This window comes from Somniosus microcephalus, chromosome 6 (assembly GCF_052327205.1).
Source record: "Somniosus microcephalus isolate GS21.2 chromosome 6, FLI_Smic_1.0, whole genome shotgun sequence".
Lineage (NCBI taxonomy): Eukaryota > Metazoa > Chordata > Chondrichthyes > Squaliformes > Somniosidae > Somniosus > Somniosus microcephalus.
This window is the reverse complement of record NC_140992.1, coordinates 61049708-61065084: the sequence shown is the minus strand read 5'-3', so window position 1 is coordinate 61065084 and position 15377 is coordinate 61049708. Positions and strand designations below refer to the sequence as shown.

The window sequence follows — 15377 nt, the reverse complement described above, 5'->3', positions numbered from 1 at the left end:
TGTGGTAAACAAAAGGGCTGCAACCGGACCATCAAATTTGTAGCTTAACCCTAACATCCAGGCTTGGTTGTCCTCATCTGATGTATTTGCTCATTCTTGGCTAGGCCCCCTACATCGTGCATAGCACAGCAGTACAGAAATGATGAAAGAATAACAAAACCTGCGTTTATATAGAGTCTTTCACATCCTTAGGACGTCTTAAAATGCTTCACAGTCAATTAATTACCTTTTGAAGTGTAGTTGCTCTTGTTTTATAGACAAACATGGCTGCTAGGTACAACAACAGCAAATTAGATAAAATACTAGTTCATCTGTTTTGGCAGTACTGGTGGAGGGATGAGCATTGGTCAGAATTCTGGGAAAACTCCCTGATCATCTTCAAATAGTGCCATGGGTTCAATCCAAAGAGACAGTTTGGGCCTTGGTTTGACAACACTGGACCTGTTGGGCCGAATGGCTGGTTTCTGTGCTGTAAATACTTTGTAATCTCAAATGTGTCACCTCTTAACAATGTACTGCATCGAAGTGTCAACCTATATTATGCACTTAGGGGGTGAAATTCCGTTTGGGGCACTAAATAAAAAAATATTTGGAAAGTTAGCGGCAGGCGCTAACCTTTTCAAACATTAGTTAAATTCCCATTTTTTCTTCCAAGAGGGAAGTGGAACGCTAAATCAAGCGCACCACTCGCCTCTTGATGCGCAAGAGTTGGGGAATGTCCCGATCTGGGGAAAAGTGCTCAGCAGCGCCACGTGTGGCCTAGCGCGGCACTGCCGTGTTGCGGGGATCTTCCCTGCATTAAAGGGAAGGACCCCACACTGCGAGCTCTGCAGGTTTATTTTTAGATATGTGGGCCACTCATGCAGAGTGCCGGGCTGACCGGTTGCAGCACGGACGCCGCGACAGGTGGCCGAAAATTAATATTAAAAAAACAATCGGCAGATTTTTTTGGCCGGCCGCCCACCACGCCTTTTAAGTTGCGCTCTGCGAGCGGTCGGTCTCAACGTTCGCGACCCCTGCAGCAGTCGGTAACATCGCCGGTGCTGCTGAGGGGCGCGATTGTGAATTTTTCTTCCGAGGCGCTTACCGGGGTGCTGTGCCCGAGATGATGTCATGATCTTCGGGTGCAGAAGATCGGTGTACTACCCGGTAGCGCCACCGCTAACCTCCCGCCAAATTTCGCGGGAGGCGCGGTTATCGCCTCGGGGGAGGGGGGGGGTGCAAAGCCATTTGTGCCCCATTAGCGCCTCCCATCGGAGGCGCAAACAAGGGGAATTTTGCCGCCTTAAAACCATCTCACTCAGAGGTGAGAGTGCTACAACTAAGCCTGTCTGACACTTGATGGGTAATTACTTTGTCTCTGGGGAGGGAGAATAAGGAACTGGCATAAAACTATTCCGGTTCCATAAAAGCACATTTCTTGTCATTCAGCTAACATTGGCCGTAAAAAATCAGTGTTGTAGACTACCCTATCCTCAATACAATGTAGCAGAGGTTGCAGGAGATGGGGGAACTAAAAAGGGAAAAAAAGTTGTGAAAAATATGCATAATATATAAAAAGATCAAATAGCTGTAATATAATGTATTATCGGAATAAGTAAAAGACAAACATTTCCTAAAAGAACTTTGATGCTGCTGATGAAGAAGAAAGGCAAAATGGGCACAATCTTGGTCAGATACTTGCAGTTTCCGACATCAATTATTGGTCGAATGGGTAAAGGCCAAATACAAACAAGAATGGCAACCGACCATTCATCTTTGAATTAAATTTAGGTTTGCCCTTCAATGCATTTTTCATGACTTAAGGGCAAAGTAGTAATACTGGCGTAGCTGCATAATGTACAGCAAATTATCATCGAAAGAAAGAAGGTAGAAGCACCAATCCTAACAGTAAGTTGTACCAATTCTTTAGAAAAGATCAAATTAGAATAAAATAACTTTGTAGTAAGAATGGGTAATGCTGCAAAATGTAATTTTATCACCTCCCTCATTTAGAGATACTTAATAAAAACTCATAAATACCATACATTTTTCACAGAAAAGACAATTGAGTAAAAAATCCATGTGGCAGGGAATTCACCAATTTCACACTGAAATGAAAGGTTTTTAATGATTACCTTGAAAATGTTCTCATTGTTGTAGTGCTTCACATACACTACAACTAAGCAGCAAATGCTGACAAAGGTGAAATATTTATTAGCGCACTAACTGAAAAGGAAACAGCAGGTATTTAAGAGAATTATCTTAAAAGTCCAAAGAAACTCCACTTGATTAGTAATGGGGCAGAAATTGGTCCTTGTTATGGCCATTTTCCAGGTAGAAAACGGGGGCATAAAGACCAATTTTGAGGTGCAACACCCCACGCCTAATCAGAGTCTGCATTACAAGCGCCTCACAGTGGTGTAGACGGCTTTGCAGGCGTTTCGGGCGGCTGACTAAAATTTGTATTAGGCCCCATACATATGTTAATTAGGGGCCCAATGCCTGTTGATGGAGCTCTCTAAAATTTGTTTATGATGTGCTGAGCAGGTGCCGAGCCTGTCTCACTCAGAACTCTTCAGCGACCCTGTCTGCTTCCCCGACTCCACAGTGGGGCCAACCCCCACTGCCCACTCCCCATTGTCCACTACCAGCGAGGCAAGTGACTCCGGCAGCTCACATATAAATGTTAGTGAGGCCCAAGGCTCAATTTAGGCACGTTGCACGCTCCACCCAGCTCAGCCAAAAATGGCATTGGGTCTACTGACGTCATTTTGATCAGCTGGGTGCCCTCTTCAGACTCGCAGGACCCAAGCAAAATGGCGGCAACCACTGTGACGGTGGCAACAGGGCGCTAAGTTCTAACACTCCATTTTAGGTCGCTATATCCTTGTTTCCATTGGATGGGAGACCTGAAAATTCAGCCCCATATAAAACTTTAGTGACTCAAAAGTGAGCCAACCTCAAAGTAAAACCCCTTCAGAAATAACACTTTTTTTTCGTAAAATGAATCTTTCGGCATTTAATTTTCAGTAAGAGGATTGAAGAAATATACTGATTGAAATATCTCAGGCTGCAATGTCAATGTTGCGTGGACCTATCCAATTTCTAGATTGTGTGCCATATCACATACTGATACAACGATACATTTGATATTTTCAAATAATTGTACAATGCATCAATGGACAACCTGCATCATCTATCCTAGAACGCCCATTTTTCTTGAAATCAAGATCAAAGCTGGTTCTCTAAGTAAATCCATTTATGCAGATTCGGGGACTGGTACTCCACCAGGTATCCAAAGTATAACCCTGTTGCTGGAATGATGGCCTTTATTATTCTCTGTTTTCTCAGCTCATTTAATTTATTTATATTTATTAACACCTTCCACTTAACCAATTTTGTTTCATATTCCATCATAACATGCATATTTTATCCCTGGTCTAGGTTGGTTTTACACACATCTAATAATGTGTAATGGGTTTTCCTTTGATTTTTGAGATAATGTTAATTACTCTGGCTTTCTTTTTATTCTCTTTTATGTTGTCTTGCATTGCCACCTAATTCAGACTAATGGTGGCCACAAAGTCTGCTTTACAGGAGGTGGCTCACATATTTCATTTCAATGTGAGGTTACTGAGAGCTTTTCCACATTTTCCATAATAAAAAAAAGCATGAAATATTGATCTTGTGGTTGGTGAAATTATATCACATCAATGGAATGAGAAAACATTAACAATCCATCAGTGCCACTCCACAGAGCATACTTCCTGTGGCAGTATAAGCTTTTGGGAGTCCATGTCAATCTTGCCAAACTGAAAAGGATTCATCATGAAGGAGAATGGCAGACAAATATTTTAAAGTAACTGAAAGCATTATACATTGCATACATGAAGTTTTCTTTTCTGTGCTGATACCATGGGGTCGGTGGCAGAGATGCATTAGAAATTTCAATGAGGATGATCAAATAACAACTTTGGACATCCAAAATAGAGAAATTGAATTTCTAGGAAAAGCAAGATGATAGCCAGGGATACCGAAATATAGTTTAAAATGATGATGGGAGCAGTCTAAAAAAAATCCATATTCAGTTTTTGCAAGGAAATATAAAGTTGTAGATGTCAATTACCCATTGGTCTCCAATAATAAGTATATTGCTACTCATAAAACATGCAATGTTTACATGCATAGGAATAACATAGCTGTGTATGTATGGTTTCAATCAGTTACTCTAATTGCAGTAATAAAACAGAAATGCTGATAATACTCAGCAGGATCTGTGGAGGGAAAAACAGAGCTAACATATCAGGTCGATGAAAGGTCATCGACCTGAAACGTTAACTCTGTTTCTCTTTCCACCAATGCTGCCTGACCTGCTGAGTATTTCCAGCATTTTCTGTTTTTATTTCAGATTTCCAGCATCCACAGTATTTTATTTTTGTTTTACTCGAATTTCAGTTGTTCGTTCCACTATTTATTTGTTCGACTAAAAATAAATTCACGAGTTAAATATAATTAACCTTCTGCATTGTGAAGCTGTATTGTTGTCAAGGTATTTAAACAGGGATGCATGAAATACAGAACATTGCCTTCTGTGTTGCTAAGTTAATTTAGGAATTGATTATGAATGTTCTCATGAATGCAAAAATAACTACTATTTATTTTATGGACAATGCTGATTTGACATTTAAAAAAAAAAATTTAAACATTAAACTTGTTGACTTTTTATTATGAAAACTAAAACTTGGTTAAAAAAAAAAACAAAATAAAAACCTGTAGATGCTGGAAATCTGAAATAAAATCAGAAAATGTTGGAACACTCAACAGGTCAGTCAGCATCTACAGTATAAAGAGAAGTTAAGAGAAGTTAACAGACAAGTTAACGTTTCAGGTGTAGAATCAAAAATTCTGATGAAGGGCTATGCTTTAAACTAAAACTTGAGTGCCCTTGTAAGTTTAGGAGCTTTTTTTTTAATGGTTGCTTACTTTGTGCAAAATGCAAAATTTGTGTAAAATTTCAATATACAGGTAGAAAATAATGGAAACTGTGAAAATAATGTTAATGTCTACAGAATAAAATTAAATAATTCAGGATTCATTCAGTTCATACCAGCATCCAGAGATGGTCTATGTGGGGCTTTGACATTCTGAATATTTTGCTCAATTTCTACTTTGATTAGATCGGTGTCATCTGGCTCTTTCCTAAAGGAGGCAGGTTTAGCTGCTTCACTTCTTGAGGTAACATCAGATTTCTTTGTCTTACTACTGCTTGTCATAGCTGGCTCCGTAAGGTCCAAGAGATCCAAAGCCGGTGACAGAACTGTAATATTAAATGGTGTCATTAGAAGTAAATGAACAGTAAGGTAACCTTAGTAAAGTTGAATTACATTGGTTTTCTTATGGGAACATTTTGACGATAGTATTACAGTCAATTTTTTCTGAAAGATTACTTTATAGGAGTAATTTTCCAACTTTGCACTGCCAGTAGGGATCTTTGCCTGCCAGCAAGACATATTGTAATTTCAGGCACATTTTGTGCACAATTTTGCACCCATTATTTGAAATGGCTGGAAAATTGTATACAGTTGCACCTGATATAAGTTGCAGGTAAATGAGACTCCATGCCAGCAGCGTGAAGTATGAACAGTAGCAATTATCTGTGATCTTTATATAAAAATTAGGATAAATTACTGGTATTTTAAAATTCTGCCTATAAGCAGGTTACACATAATTAGATTCAATAATAAATTATAGCAGTGATTCTGTGATACCTCTCTCCCAGTGGGGAAGCCTAGCTCAGAAGGGTTGTGGGGCAGAGAAAAAGGCTACAACATTGCAGCCTTAATTCTTCAACCTGCGCTTCCTGCAATTGCAGCTTCCCAGATCATAGAATTGCTCCTCATAAGAAAACCAAATGCATTGTGTAAAAAATCAATTTACAGGTCTTACTTTAAATTGTTCATCTGATTGGTTACAGGAATGCATACATAAAATATAATTTCATGCTTACTACTTTCTGCTCTTAACTTACAATGTAGTCTTAACTACAATGACACTGTTCTTACCTCGATTGTAATTGTTCTACCAATTTGTATTCATTGCAAATCTGTAGCACAATTACAGTGGTTATAGAAATATCCCCAGTCGCAAGTTATCTACTGATTCTTTACTTTTTCCCTCAGTCCTGTCAGTTGTTTTGAGGCAAAATATTTAGGTTATACTGTACTAGTAAAATATGTGATGTACTTTGATAAGATTTAAACTGTTAAAAGTGGGTAATTTTAACCTAATCTGCCAGGCGAGAAACTAACAGGATTGAATCTGCCTCCCTTTTACATCTGTCTGATTTTACTTTCCATTGAAGTAAAATCAGGCGGAGTGTAAAACGGGCAGCAGATCCGATCCTGTCAGTTACCTGTCAGATAGGTTAGGTTAAAATTACCCTCTTAGGGCTGGATTTTACCAACCTTGGCGGGTCGGTGACGGGTCCTGGCCTCGTTGCTGGCTCCAGCATGTTTGCTGGCCAACTGAAGGAAGTGGGTCTGACGATGTCATTTGCTGATGCGTCGTTTGCCAGTTTCCTTAAAGGGACCATGCGCAAATTTATTTTGACATTTGTGCTGTCAGTATTTTACAGCATTGAGGTGCTGCAAACACTGATGAGCACGGCACAGAGGTGCACGGCTGCACCCAGGCTCTCCCATGACTCCCTCCATATGCTTATGGAGAGAGTCACAGCAAACAGGGACGTTCTGTTCCAATGGGCGGAAGAGACCTCCCGAGGAGACAAATGCAGCGTGGTTGCTTATTGCACAGGAGGACACAAGCAGGGTCATCGTCAGGAGGACCAGGCTGCAGTGGCGCAAACCTTTCAATGATCTCAGTAGGTCATGAAGCGTTACTGCCAAGCCACACTCAATCTCATCCTGCTGTGCCACTCATCACATCCACATCACTTTGCCTTCCCTACCCTACTCCTGCACATTGTTACTCACACCAACATACCTTGCACCTCTACTAATCCCTCTCTATCTACATTATCACTTCTCCATCTCACTAGCCACCCCTCACACTCACCCTCATCCTAGTGCAATCATACCAACTAACAACGCACAAGGGCAGGCACTTGGGTGTTTTATGCAATGTTCATGTAAAGTTTCTGTTAATGTGGTGTCAAACATTGAAACCTTTATTTTGAACACTTTGCGTTTTTGGACAGGTTTGTGTACACCTTTGGAAGTGGCTTACTGAGTTGCAGTGAATGGTGAGGCATAACAGTATCCCCCGCAATGAGTGTGAAAGGAATGGCTTGGGCATTGTAGGGATGCTTTATGGTGTTGGTGTGGGGTGGTGCCAACCTGGTGCATCACGTGGCAGCCAGGGCGTGCAGCATAAAGTGAAGTAAATGTGGCCATGGTGAGGCCATCCCTGGTCTCTTGGGCAGCAATGTGGTTGGGTGCTGATGCCCTGTGTCCTGTGCAGCATCAGTTGATTGCGGAGAAGGTTGATGTTGTTGTTGGTGCTGCTGGTGTGCCTGGTGCTGCTGGTGATGGGGCTGATCGTGGTGGGATTCTGAGGACCAAGGTGAGACAGTATAAACCATACCCATTCTGATGTAATAGATGGCAAGTGAATTTCAGATGACAGAAGTGATTTGTCAATGGTGAGAGAGGTTGTTCCAATGAGGTGACACTGGATAGAGAGTTTGCTCCAAACACTTGCAACCAGTATAAAGCTCAATCTGCCTTCCAAATGCAGTAAGCAACAGCTTCTGAGCTTGGAAAGTGAACAGCTGTGAGATGGGAGCTTTTATAGAACATTTGCAGCTGTCAAGTAATAAAGTGATTCCATGGCCATTCAACTCCTGTCCTGCTTACCTGAAGTGATCTCCGAGCAGTGTGGACCCTGTGGGCGACCTGGTAAACTCTGAAGGTGAGCTGAAAATAGTTCTTAATGCTCTGCTAACAAGGTCATAATGACCTTAATTGTCTCCCCCACCACTGTGTGTTGGGTCTGCTCAGCGCTGGCAGACCCGACATTTGGGAAAGGCGGGTTGACAGCGGGGTCCTGCTGTCAAAAGAAACGTGGACGCTTACACTCATAATATGAATGTAGATCATGTTAAATTCACCCGACATGCCACTGCTCGCACCTGCTGACCCCTGGAAAATGCCCCCCTTACTGTTCTTGTCATTCACATAATTTAATTAATCACTTTTGGACCCATGAACTGCCTCGCAGCAGTACTCAACATAAGCTCCTAAAGCTGACATTCAACTGTAGATTTTATGGATGGTAGTTGGTTACTATTGAATACTCCTCAAAGAAAAGCAGGTTTCATTTTTGGATGCAATGGATCACATAATGATTTGTTCAGTGTCCAAGGGCTTTGTTGTCACAAATACAAGTCTTGTCTTATAATTTCTGACATGGTGGAAGGGGTGTAAGAGGTTTTATGGTGGCACTCAATAATGTGAACACTTATCATGTAGCATGTTTCACCATCCGAAAGCCTAAGACACATTCGGGCAACTTCCTGGCAACCTAAGGTGCCAACAGATGTCCGTGTTTCATAAATGTGCAATTAATCAATAAATGGTCACAGAAGATTTTTGGGAAAATCCAGGTTATGGTAATACCGCAAAACCCATTTAAGTGCACATACCAGTTAAATACACACTTTTTAAAAAACAATCTGTATTCTTTTCCCGTTAGCTTGCCTAATATACAGATTCTCACTTATTTAGCCCATTATCCCAAAGTAGCAAATTATTTCAAATTGTTTAATACAAATTGATCAGAACTATTCACTGCCTACCTGAGATGTTAATAAGCCTGAGTGATACTGCATGTTAAGATCAATTATACTCGTTATGACAATTGGTTTAAAAGTGGACGCTTACACTCATAATATAAATGTAGATCATGTTAAATTCAAAAGTAAACAGATCGAGCTAAATGCAATGGCTTCATAAAGTACAGCTAGTTTGGCTAGTCCAACTCGAAGACTTGCCAGACCCAGCTTCTTCCCAGGCTGCTCCTGCTCTATTCTCTCTTTGATTGCTGTGACTCCTGAGGAGTCCCTCTGGTTGGCCCATGTTCACTCCCATTTTGTTCCTCTTCTTAAGAATTTCTCTGGCTTTCCTCACTTCTACTCCTACTCTGATTGCCAAAAAGACAGCACCGCTCTGTTTGTCTCATCTTTTTAAAAAAGAAAATGTGGTATTTCTTCACTTGAAACCTACTCAGAACACTGTTTTGCACATCTGTTTATACCGTGTGTATAGCTATCATATATTAAAAACTGAGGCCTGCGTGCACTTCCTGTGCATAAAACTTTACTTCCTGATGTCATGTTATTGTCACAATTTTGTGTCAACTTTTCTCCCATTATAAATTCCTATTTCCACATTTATATTGGGAACTGCCTATGTAAACTTCTAAGATACGCCTTCCTACAAGTGGAGGTGCTGCAGCACCTCAATTTTACATCTCCCAGCTGCCTTGACTATAGAAAAACTTGTATGCCCCAACTCTACATCACTGCTTCCCAAATTGATGTCAATTTTGATTTGAATTATAATCAAAGCATAAATTTCAAAATATTAAATTAAAATAAGGATAGACTGTTTGACTTTAAAATGGGGAATAGATGACCTCTGCATGTTCTGGTCCAATTATCGCCCTCCCTCCAAAGCTGCTTCACTTGAAGACTACACTGGGTCCTGCCTCCCCATGAGCAGTACCACAAGAGATTGACTAGTAATATATTAAAAGTTTTGCATTTAGTGTCACTTACTTCCTGTAACATATTCCCTATGAAACTTTGATGGTAACCCTCCTATTGTTTTAAAACAGCAGAACCTCTAACTCAACATGAGCAATGAAAAAAAAAATGTGCATGTGTGTATATTAAAATATGCACAATATAGAAAAATAGATATATGAAACACACTCACACACACACATATATATAGGACCCAGATTCTCACCATTTGTGCATATAAACATTCATACGCTGGTAAACATTCATACGCTGGTGTATCAGCTAGATGCCTGGCATTTAAAGGACCTTCACCATACAATTTTGGTTTTCTGGATGACGTCCTGTGTTAACTATGCATTGAGGTAATCCTCATTTTGAGCATAACGACTTCATGTTTATGTAAAATAGAGCTGTTCTATTTTGATATCACACTAAAACGGCGCTGAAGCAGAGGTTAAAGAGCCACCTATTCGTGTATTTCTGGTAGGCATTCTAGCATACAGTACACTATGTGAATTAACAATTTATGGATGCAATTGACGTGCTAATGAGATCAGATGACACAACTTAGATACTAAATGACCTGTACTGTACTGCTTCATATAAAAATTAAAGAAAACTGCAGAGCAAACAATAAATCAATGGAGAAAACGGCTAGAAGCTAACACTTTAAATATTCATCAAACAAACCAGATGTTGATGATTAGATGGCCTATTCGTGTCACTTCTCAAATACTTTCTGACACTTTTGCTGGTTCATGCATCTGTATCGTTTTTGCAACAGCTCACCAGCATTAAATATCTCTCAATCAGCTTTAGCTCATAAAAGTTATATTGACTACATATAAGAAATTGTTTGTGTTGTACCTTTACATTATGTATTATTACATAGTTATAATAAAATGCACAAAAATGGCTTTCAGGTAAATTGTTTTGCATTTTATATTTTCAGAGCTAATGGAAAGGAAAATGGGGCAGGGTGTATAACGGGCGGCCGATCCACTACTGCCTGCTTTGTGCCCCCTGATTGTTTTCAGTGATTGAAAGCTTTAGAATGAGGGGACATAGATATAAGACTAAATGTAAGAGATTTAGGGCAGAGAGCAGGAGAAAAAGTTTTTTTACACAGGGGGCTGTGAGGCTGAAAATGCACCATAAAGGGACACTGATATAAAATTAAATATAAGAGATTTAGGATAGAGAGTAGGAGACACTTTTTTTACATAGAGGCTGTGGAATGCTCGACTAGAGCTAGTGATTGAAGCAGAGACCATGCCAACATTTAGGAACAGGTCAGATAGGTTTTTGAAGGAAATGGGAATAAAAGGATATGGGGACCGAGTGGGCACATAAGATTATGATTGCTTTTCATGTGGAGAATAAATACCAAAATGGATGGATTGATTAGGCTGAATGGCCTGTTTCTGTTTGTGATTTCTATGTAATTCTAGTTTTAAAATATGCTATCCTAATGTCAGATTGCATTCTAAATAAAGACACAAACTTTCAATAATTGAGCATTAATGATATAAATCACAAAAAGTTGTTGCATAATACTAACTACAGGTACTTCCTAATCACCCCCTGTATTACAAAATTTAATTCCAATTTCCATAAATAGTGGCTAACTCTTTGTTGCATATTAATCCCAAATAAATCACAAATACACTGGATTGTTACTGGGAAAAATAATTTTAAATAAAATTACGAGGTAGATTCCTTTTCTTTGTAATAGTCAGGTTAATGGTCACCTGCTATGTTTGGTGTTGGTGTACGTGAAACTCTGTCAGCTTTTGCTTCAAGTAGAAAATCGTCAATCGAGGGGCTCAGGAGGGGTCGACTCTCCTGTTGTTCATTCACCAGCTAAAAATAGAAATAAAAGAAGCAGTCAAACAGAGGAGGATGCGGGGGAGAGCTCAATTATAAAGCAAGCTTTCAATGAAAATGTTAAATCAATATTTCAAGCTAGCCAGTTTGAACTGGGGTTCTGGTTTGTGCTATCTTTAGAAATGTTTAGCCACAAATGGGCTAAGTTTTCATTGTGTTCAATTAATCAATGTGGTTTAATAGAACTTTAAACATTGCTATATATTCTTTGGTTCAAACTATATTTTAGTTCTGTAAACACAAGGACACTTTTCTGATGGCTTGTGGTGAGTGTAGTATTGTATTCTGTATTATTACAATTGTAACTGAAGCCTGATTTAAGCAAGATGTGGTGAAACCATTGGTCAGTGTGAATGGTTGAACCGCTGGAGAGGAGCATCTGTCGAAAACTGATATGCTTCTCAGCAGGTTGGAGTATGTATGAAAGTTTTCCAGGTTTGAAGTCAATGATAATCACACTGAGTGATTTGTTACATTAGCTGACACAATGAAGGGACCTAAACTAAGATGGTATATTGGAAATGTTTTTAAAATGTTGTTAATGTTGTCTACTGTAATAAGGGTTGCATAGAAACATAATGGAAAACTTTAACTAACTGCAACGTTGATTTAGTTTATCGCCTGTAGCATTGCTCAGACACAAAAATAAACATAAATTAAAAATATTAAACCGAATATTAATCCCCTAATTATTTGTCATTTGTTTGGTTTCTATATCAAGTTATTTTTAATTTTTTTTATTCGTTTATGGGATGTGGGCATCGCTGGCAAGGCCAGCATTTATTGCCCATCCCTAGTTGCCCTTGAGAAGGTGGTGGTGAGCCACCTTCTTGAACCGTTGCAGTCCGTGTGGTGAAGTGGTACTCCCTCAGTGCTGTTAGGTAGGGAGTTCCAGGATTTTGACCCAGCGATGATGAAGGATCGGCGAAATACTTCTAAGTCAGGATGGTGTGTGACTTGAAGGGGAACTTGGAGGTGGCGGTGTTCCCATGTACCTGCTGCCCTTGTCCTCCTAGGTGGAAGAGGTCGCGGGTTTGGGAGGTGCTGCCGAAGAAGCCTTGATGAGTTGCTGCAGTGCATCTTGTAGATGGTACACACTGCAGCCACAGTACGCTGGTGGTGGACGGAGTGAATGTTTAAGGTGGTGGATGGGGTGCCAATCAAGTGGGCTGCTTTGTCCTGGATGGTGTTGAGCTTCTTGAGTGTTGTTGGAGGGAAGGTCATTGATGTAGCAACTGAAGATGGTTGGGCCTAGGACACTGCCCTGAGGAACTCCTGCAGTGATGTCCTGGGGCTGTGATGCTTGACCTCCAACCACCAAAACCATCTTCCTTTGTGCTAGGTATGACTCCAGCCAGTGGAGAGTTTTCCCCGATTCCCATTGACTTCAGTTTTACTAGGGCTCCTTGATGCTGTAATGCGGTCTGGAGCCAAATGGTCCTGGCGGAACCCAAACTGGGCATCAGTGAGCAGGCTATTGGTGAGTGAGTGCCGCTTGATAGCACTGTCGATGACACCTTCCATCACGTTGCTGATGATTGAGAGTAGACTGATGGGGCGGTAATTGGCCGGATTGGATTTGTCCTGCTTTTTGTGGACAGGACATACCTGGGCAGTTTTCCACATTGTCGGATAGATGCCAGTGTTGTAGCTGTGCTGGAACAGCTTGGCTAGAGGCATGGCTAGTTCTGGAGCACAAGTCTTCAGCACGATAGCTGGGATGTTGTCGGGGCCATAGCCTTTGCTGTATCCAGTGTGCTCAGCCGTTTCTTAATATCATGTGGAGTGAATTGAATTGGCTGAAGACTGGCTTCTGTGATGGCGGGGACTTCAGGAGCAGGCCGATATGGATCATCCACTCGGCACTTCTGGCTGAAGATGGTTGCAAACGCTTCAGCCTTGTCTTTTGCACTCACGTGCTGGGCTCCACCATCATTGAGGATGGGGATATTCATGGAGCCTCCTCCTCCTGTTAGTTGTTTAATTGTCCATCACCATTCACGACTGGATGTGGCAGGACTGCAGAGCTTTGATCTGATCCGTTCATTGTGGGATTGCTTAGCCCTGTCTATAGCATGCTGCTTCCGCTTTTAAGCATGCATGTAGTCCTGTGTTGCAGCTTCCCCAGGTTGGCACCTCATTTTTTAGGTATGCCTGGTGCTGCTCCTGGCATGCTCTTCTACACTCCTTATTGAACCAGGGTTGGTCTCCTGGCTTGATGGTAATGGTAGAGTGAGAGATATGCCGGGCCTTGAGGTTACAGATTGTGGTGGAATACGATTCTGCTGCTGCTGATGGCCCACAGCGCCTCATGGATGCCCAGTTTTGAGCTGCTAGATCTGTTCTGAATCTATCCCATTTAGCATGGTGGTCGTGCCACACAACACAATGGAGGGTGTTGTCTTCTTTATGCTCTAACATTTAGCTTGCAGTTAAAAAATACCTTTGTGCACATTTATCATTCTCTTGTGATTCCTTCTGTTGCTTTACAATGCTGACCTGTGCAAAATCACATTTATCTTTGCACTTAATAGACAGTTTTTTAAATGAAGTAATTATCCCTTAACCTCAGAAGAGCATCTCCTGCTGCATTGACAGGAATTTTGCACTGCCTGCTTCAGCCACTCTGTAACCGTAAGCATCAATTGTGACTAAATTTCTTAGAGTTCTTTCATTAAAACAATCAGTATGTTTACTGATTATTTTTTTAAAGGGGAGGGGAAGGGAACAAGCAGTGAAGTCTGAGCCTGGCCTAAGGCAAAGATAGTGAGAGATCTTGATTTAAGGGTGGCTGAGCATCTGGAGGTGAAGGGATTCGAATTGGGAGGGAAAACGGCATTAGTGAATGTGATTGAGTGGACTTGTAAATCAAGAGAGTGGAGTTGTCAGTGGGAAGCAGTAAAGCCATGATCGGGGAAGTAGCAAAATATATGGCTTGGGGATGCTGAGTGCTGAAAGATAGGGCATGAGAGAGGCTGGGACTTGAGGCCATGCAGTATTTTCTGGGAGTTGTAGTCTGGTTGCTTGGTCATGTTGTATCAGCATCACAGCATAACTGTGCTCTTTGAAGCAGGCTGGGCTGTGATGTATTGGGTAAGGGTGTGCGCAAGCCTGAGATGTTCATGAAGTCCAGTGAGGTGCTTCAGGCCATTGAGGGAGATGCAGAGAGAATAGGGGAGACAAGGAGGGTCAGGAAAGAGGGAGAAAGGGGCTTGAAACAAAGGTGTGCTAGTGATTGAATTTTGTTTAATCTGAGGGAATGTGATTGATTGTGTCAGTGGTGGGGGAGAGGGGGAGGGCTGTGAATTCTGTGTCATCTACATTGTGTGTCTGTGTCATCATCTGTGCCCTAGAAATAGTAGATGCATTGCTGATCATCTTCCAACATTCGATGGAATCTGGAACAGTACCCATGGATTGGAGGGTAGCTAATGTTATCCCATTATTCAAAAAAGGTGGTAGAGAGAAAACGGGGAATTACAGACCGATAAGCCTGACATCGGTAGTGGGGAAAATGCTAGAGTCCATTATAAAAGATGTAATAGCAGAGCACTTGCAAAACAGTGACAAGATCGGACAAAGTCAACATGGATTTACAAAAGGTAAATCGTGCTTGACTAATCTACTGGAATTTTTTGAGGATGTAACTGGTAAAATAGATAAGGGAGAACCAGTGGATGTGGTGTATTTGGACTTTCAGAAGGCTTTCGATAAGGTCCCGCATAAGAGATTAGCATGTAAAGTT

General features: G+C 41.0%; 1 protein-coding gene across 1 annotated transcript in view; it reads right to left on the bottom strand.

The window, feature by feature from the left end:
• pex5la (peroxisomal biogenesis factor 5-like a) overlaps positions 1 to 15377 on the bottom strand; it is a 250138-nt gene that overhangs the window by 98664 nt on the left and 136097 nt on the right. The window contains exons 2-3 of the mRNA XM_085990260.1: positions 11497 to 11608; positions 5090 to 5299 (exon numbers count right to left, since the gene is read on the bottom strand). Coding sequence (XP_085846386.1) covers positions 5090 to 5299; positions 11497 to 11608 — 322 coding nt within the window. The remainder of the gene's footprint in view (positions 1 to 5089; positions 5300 to 11496; positions 11609 to 15377) is intronic.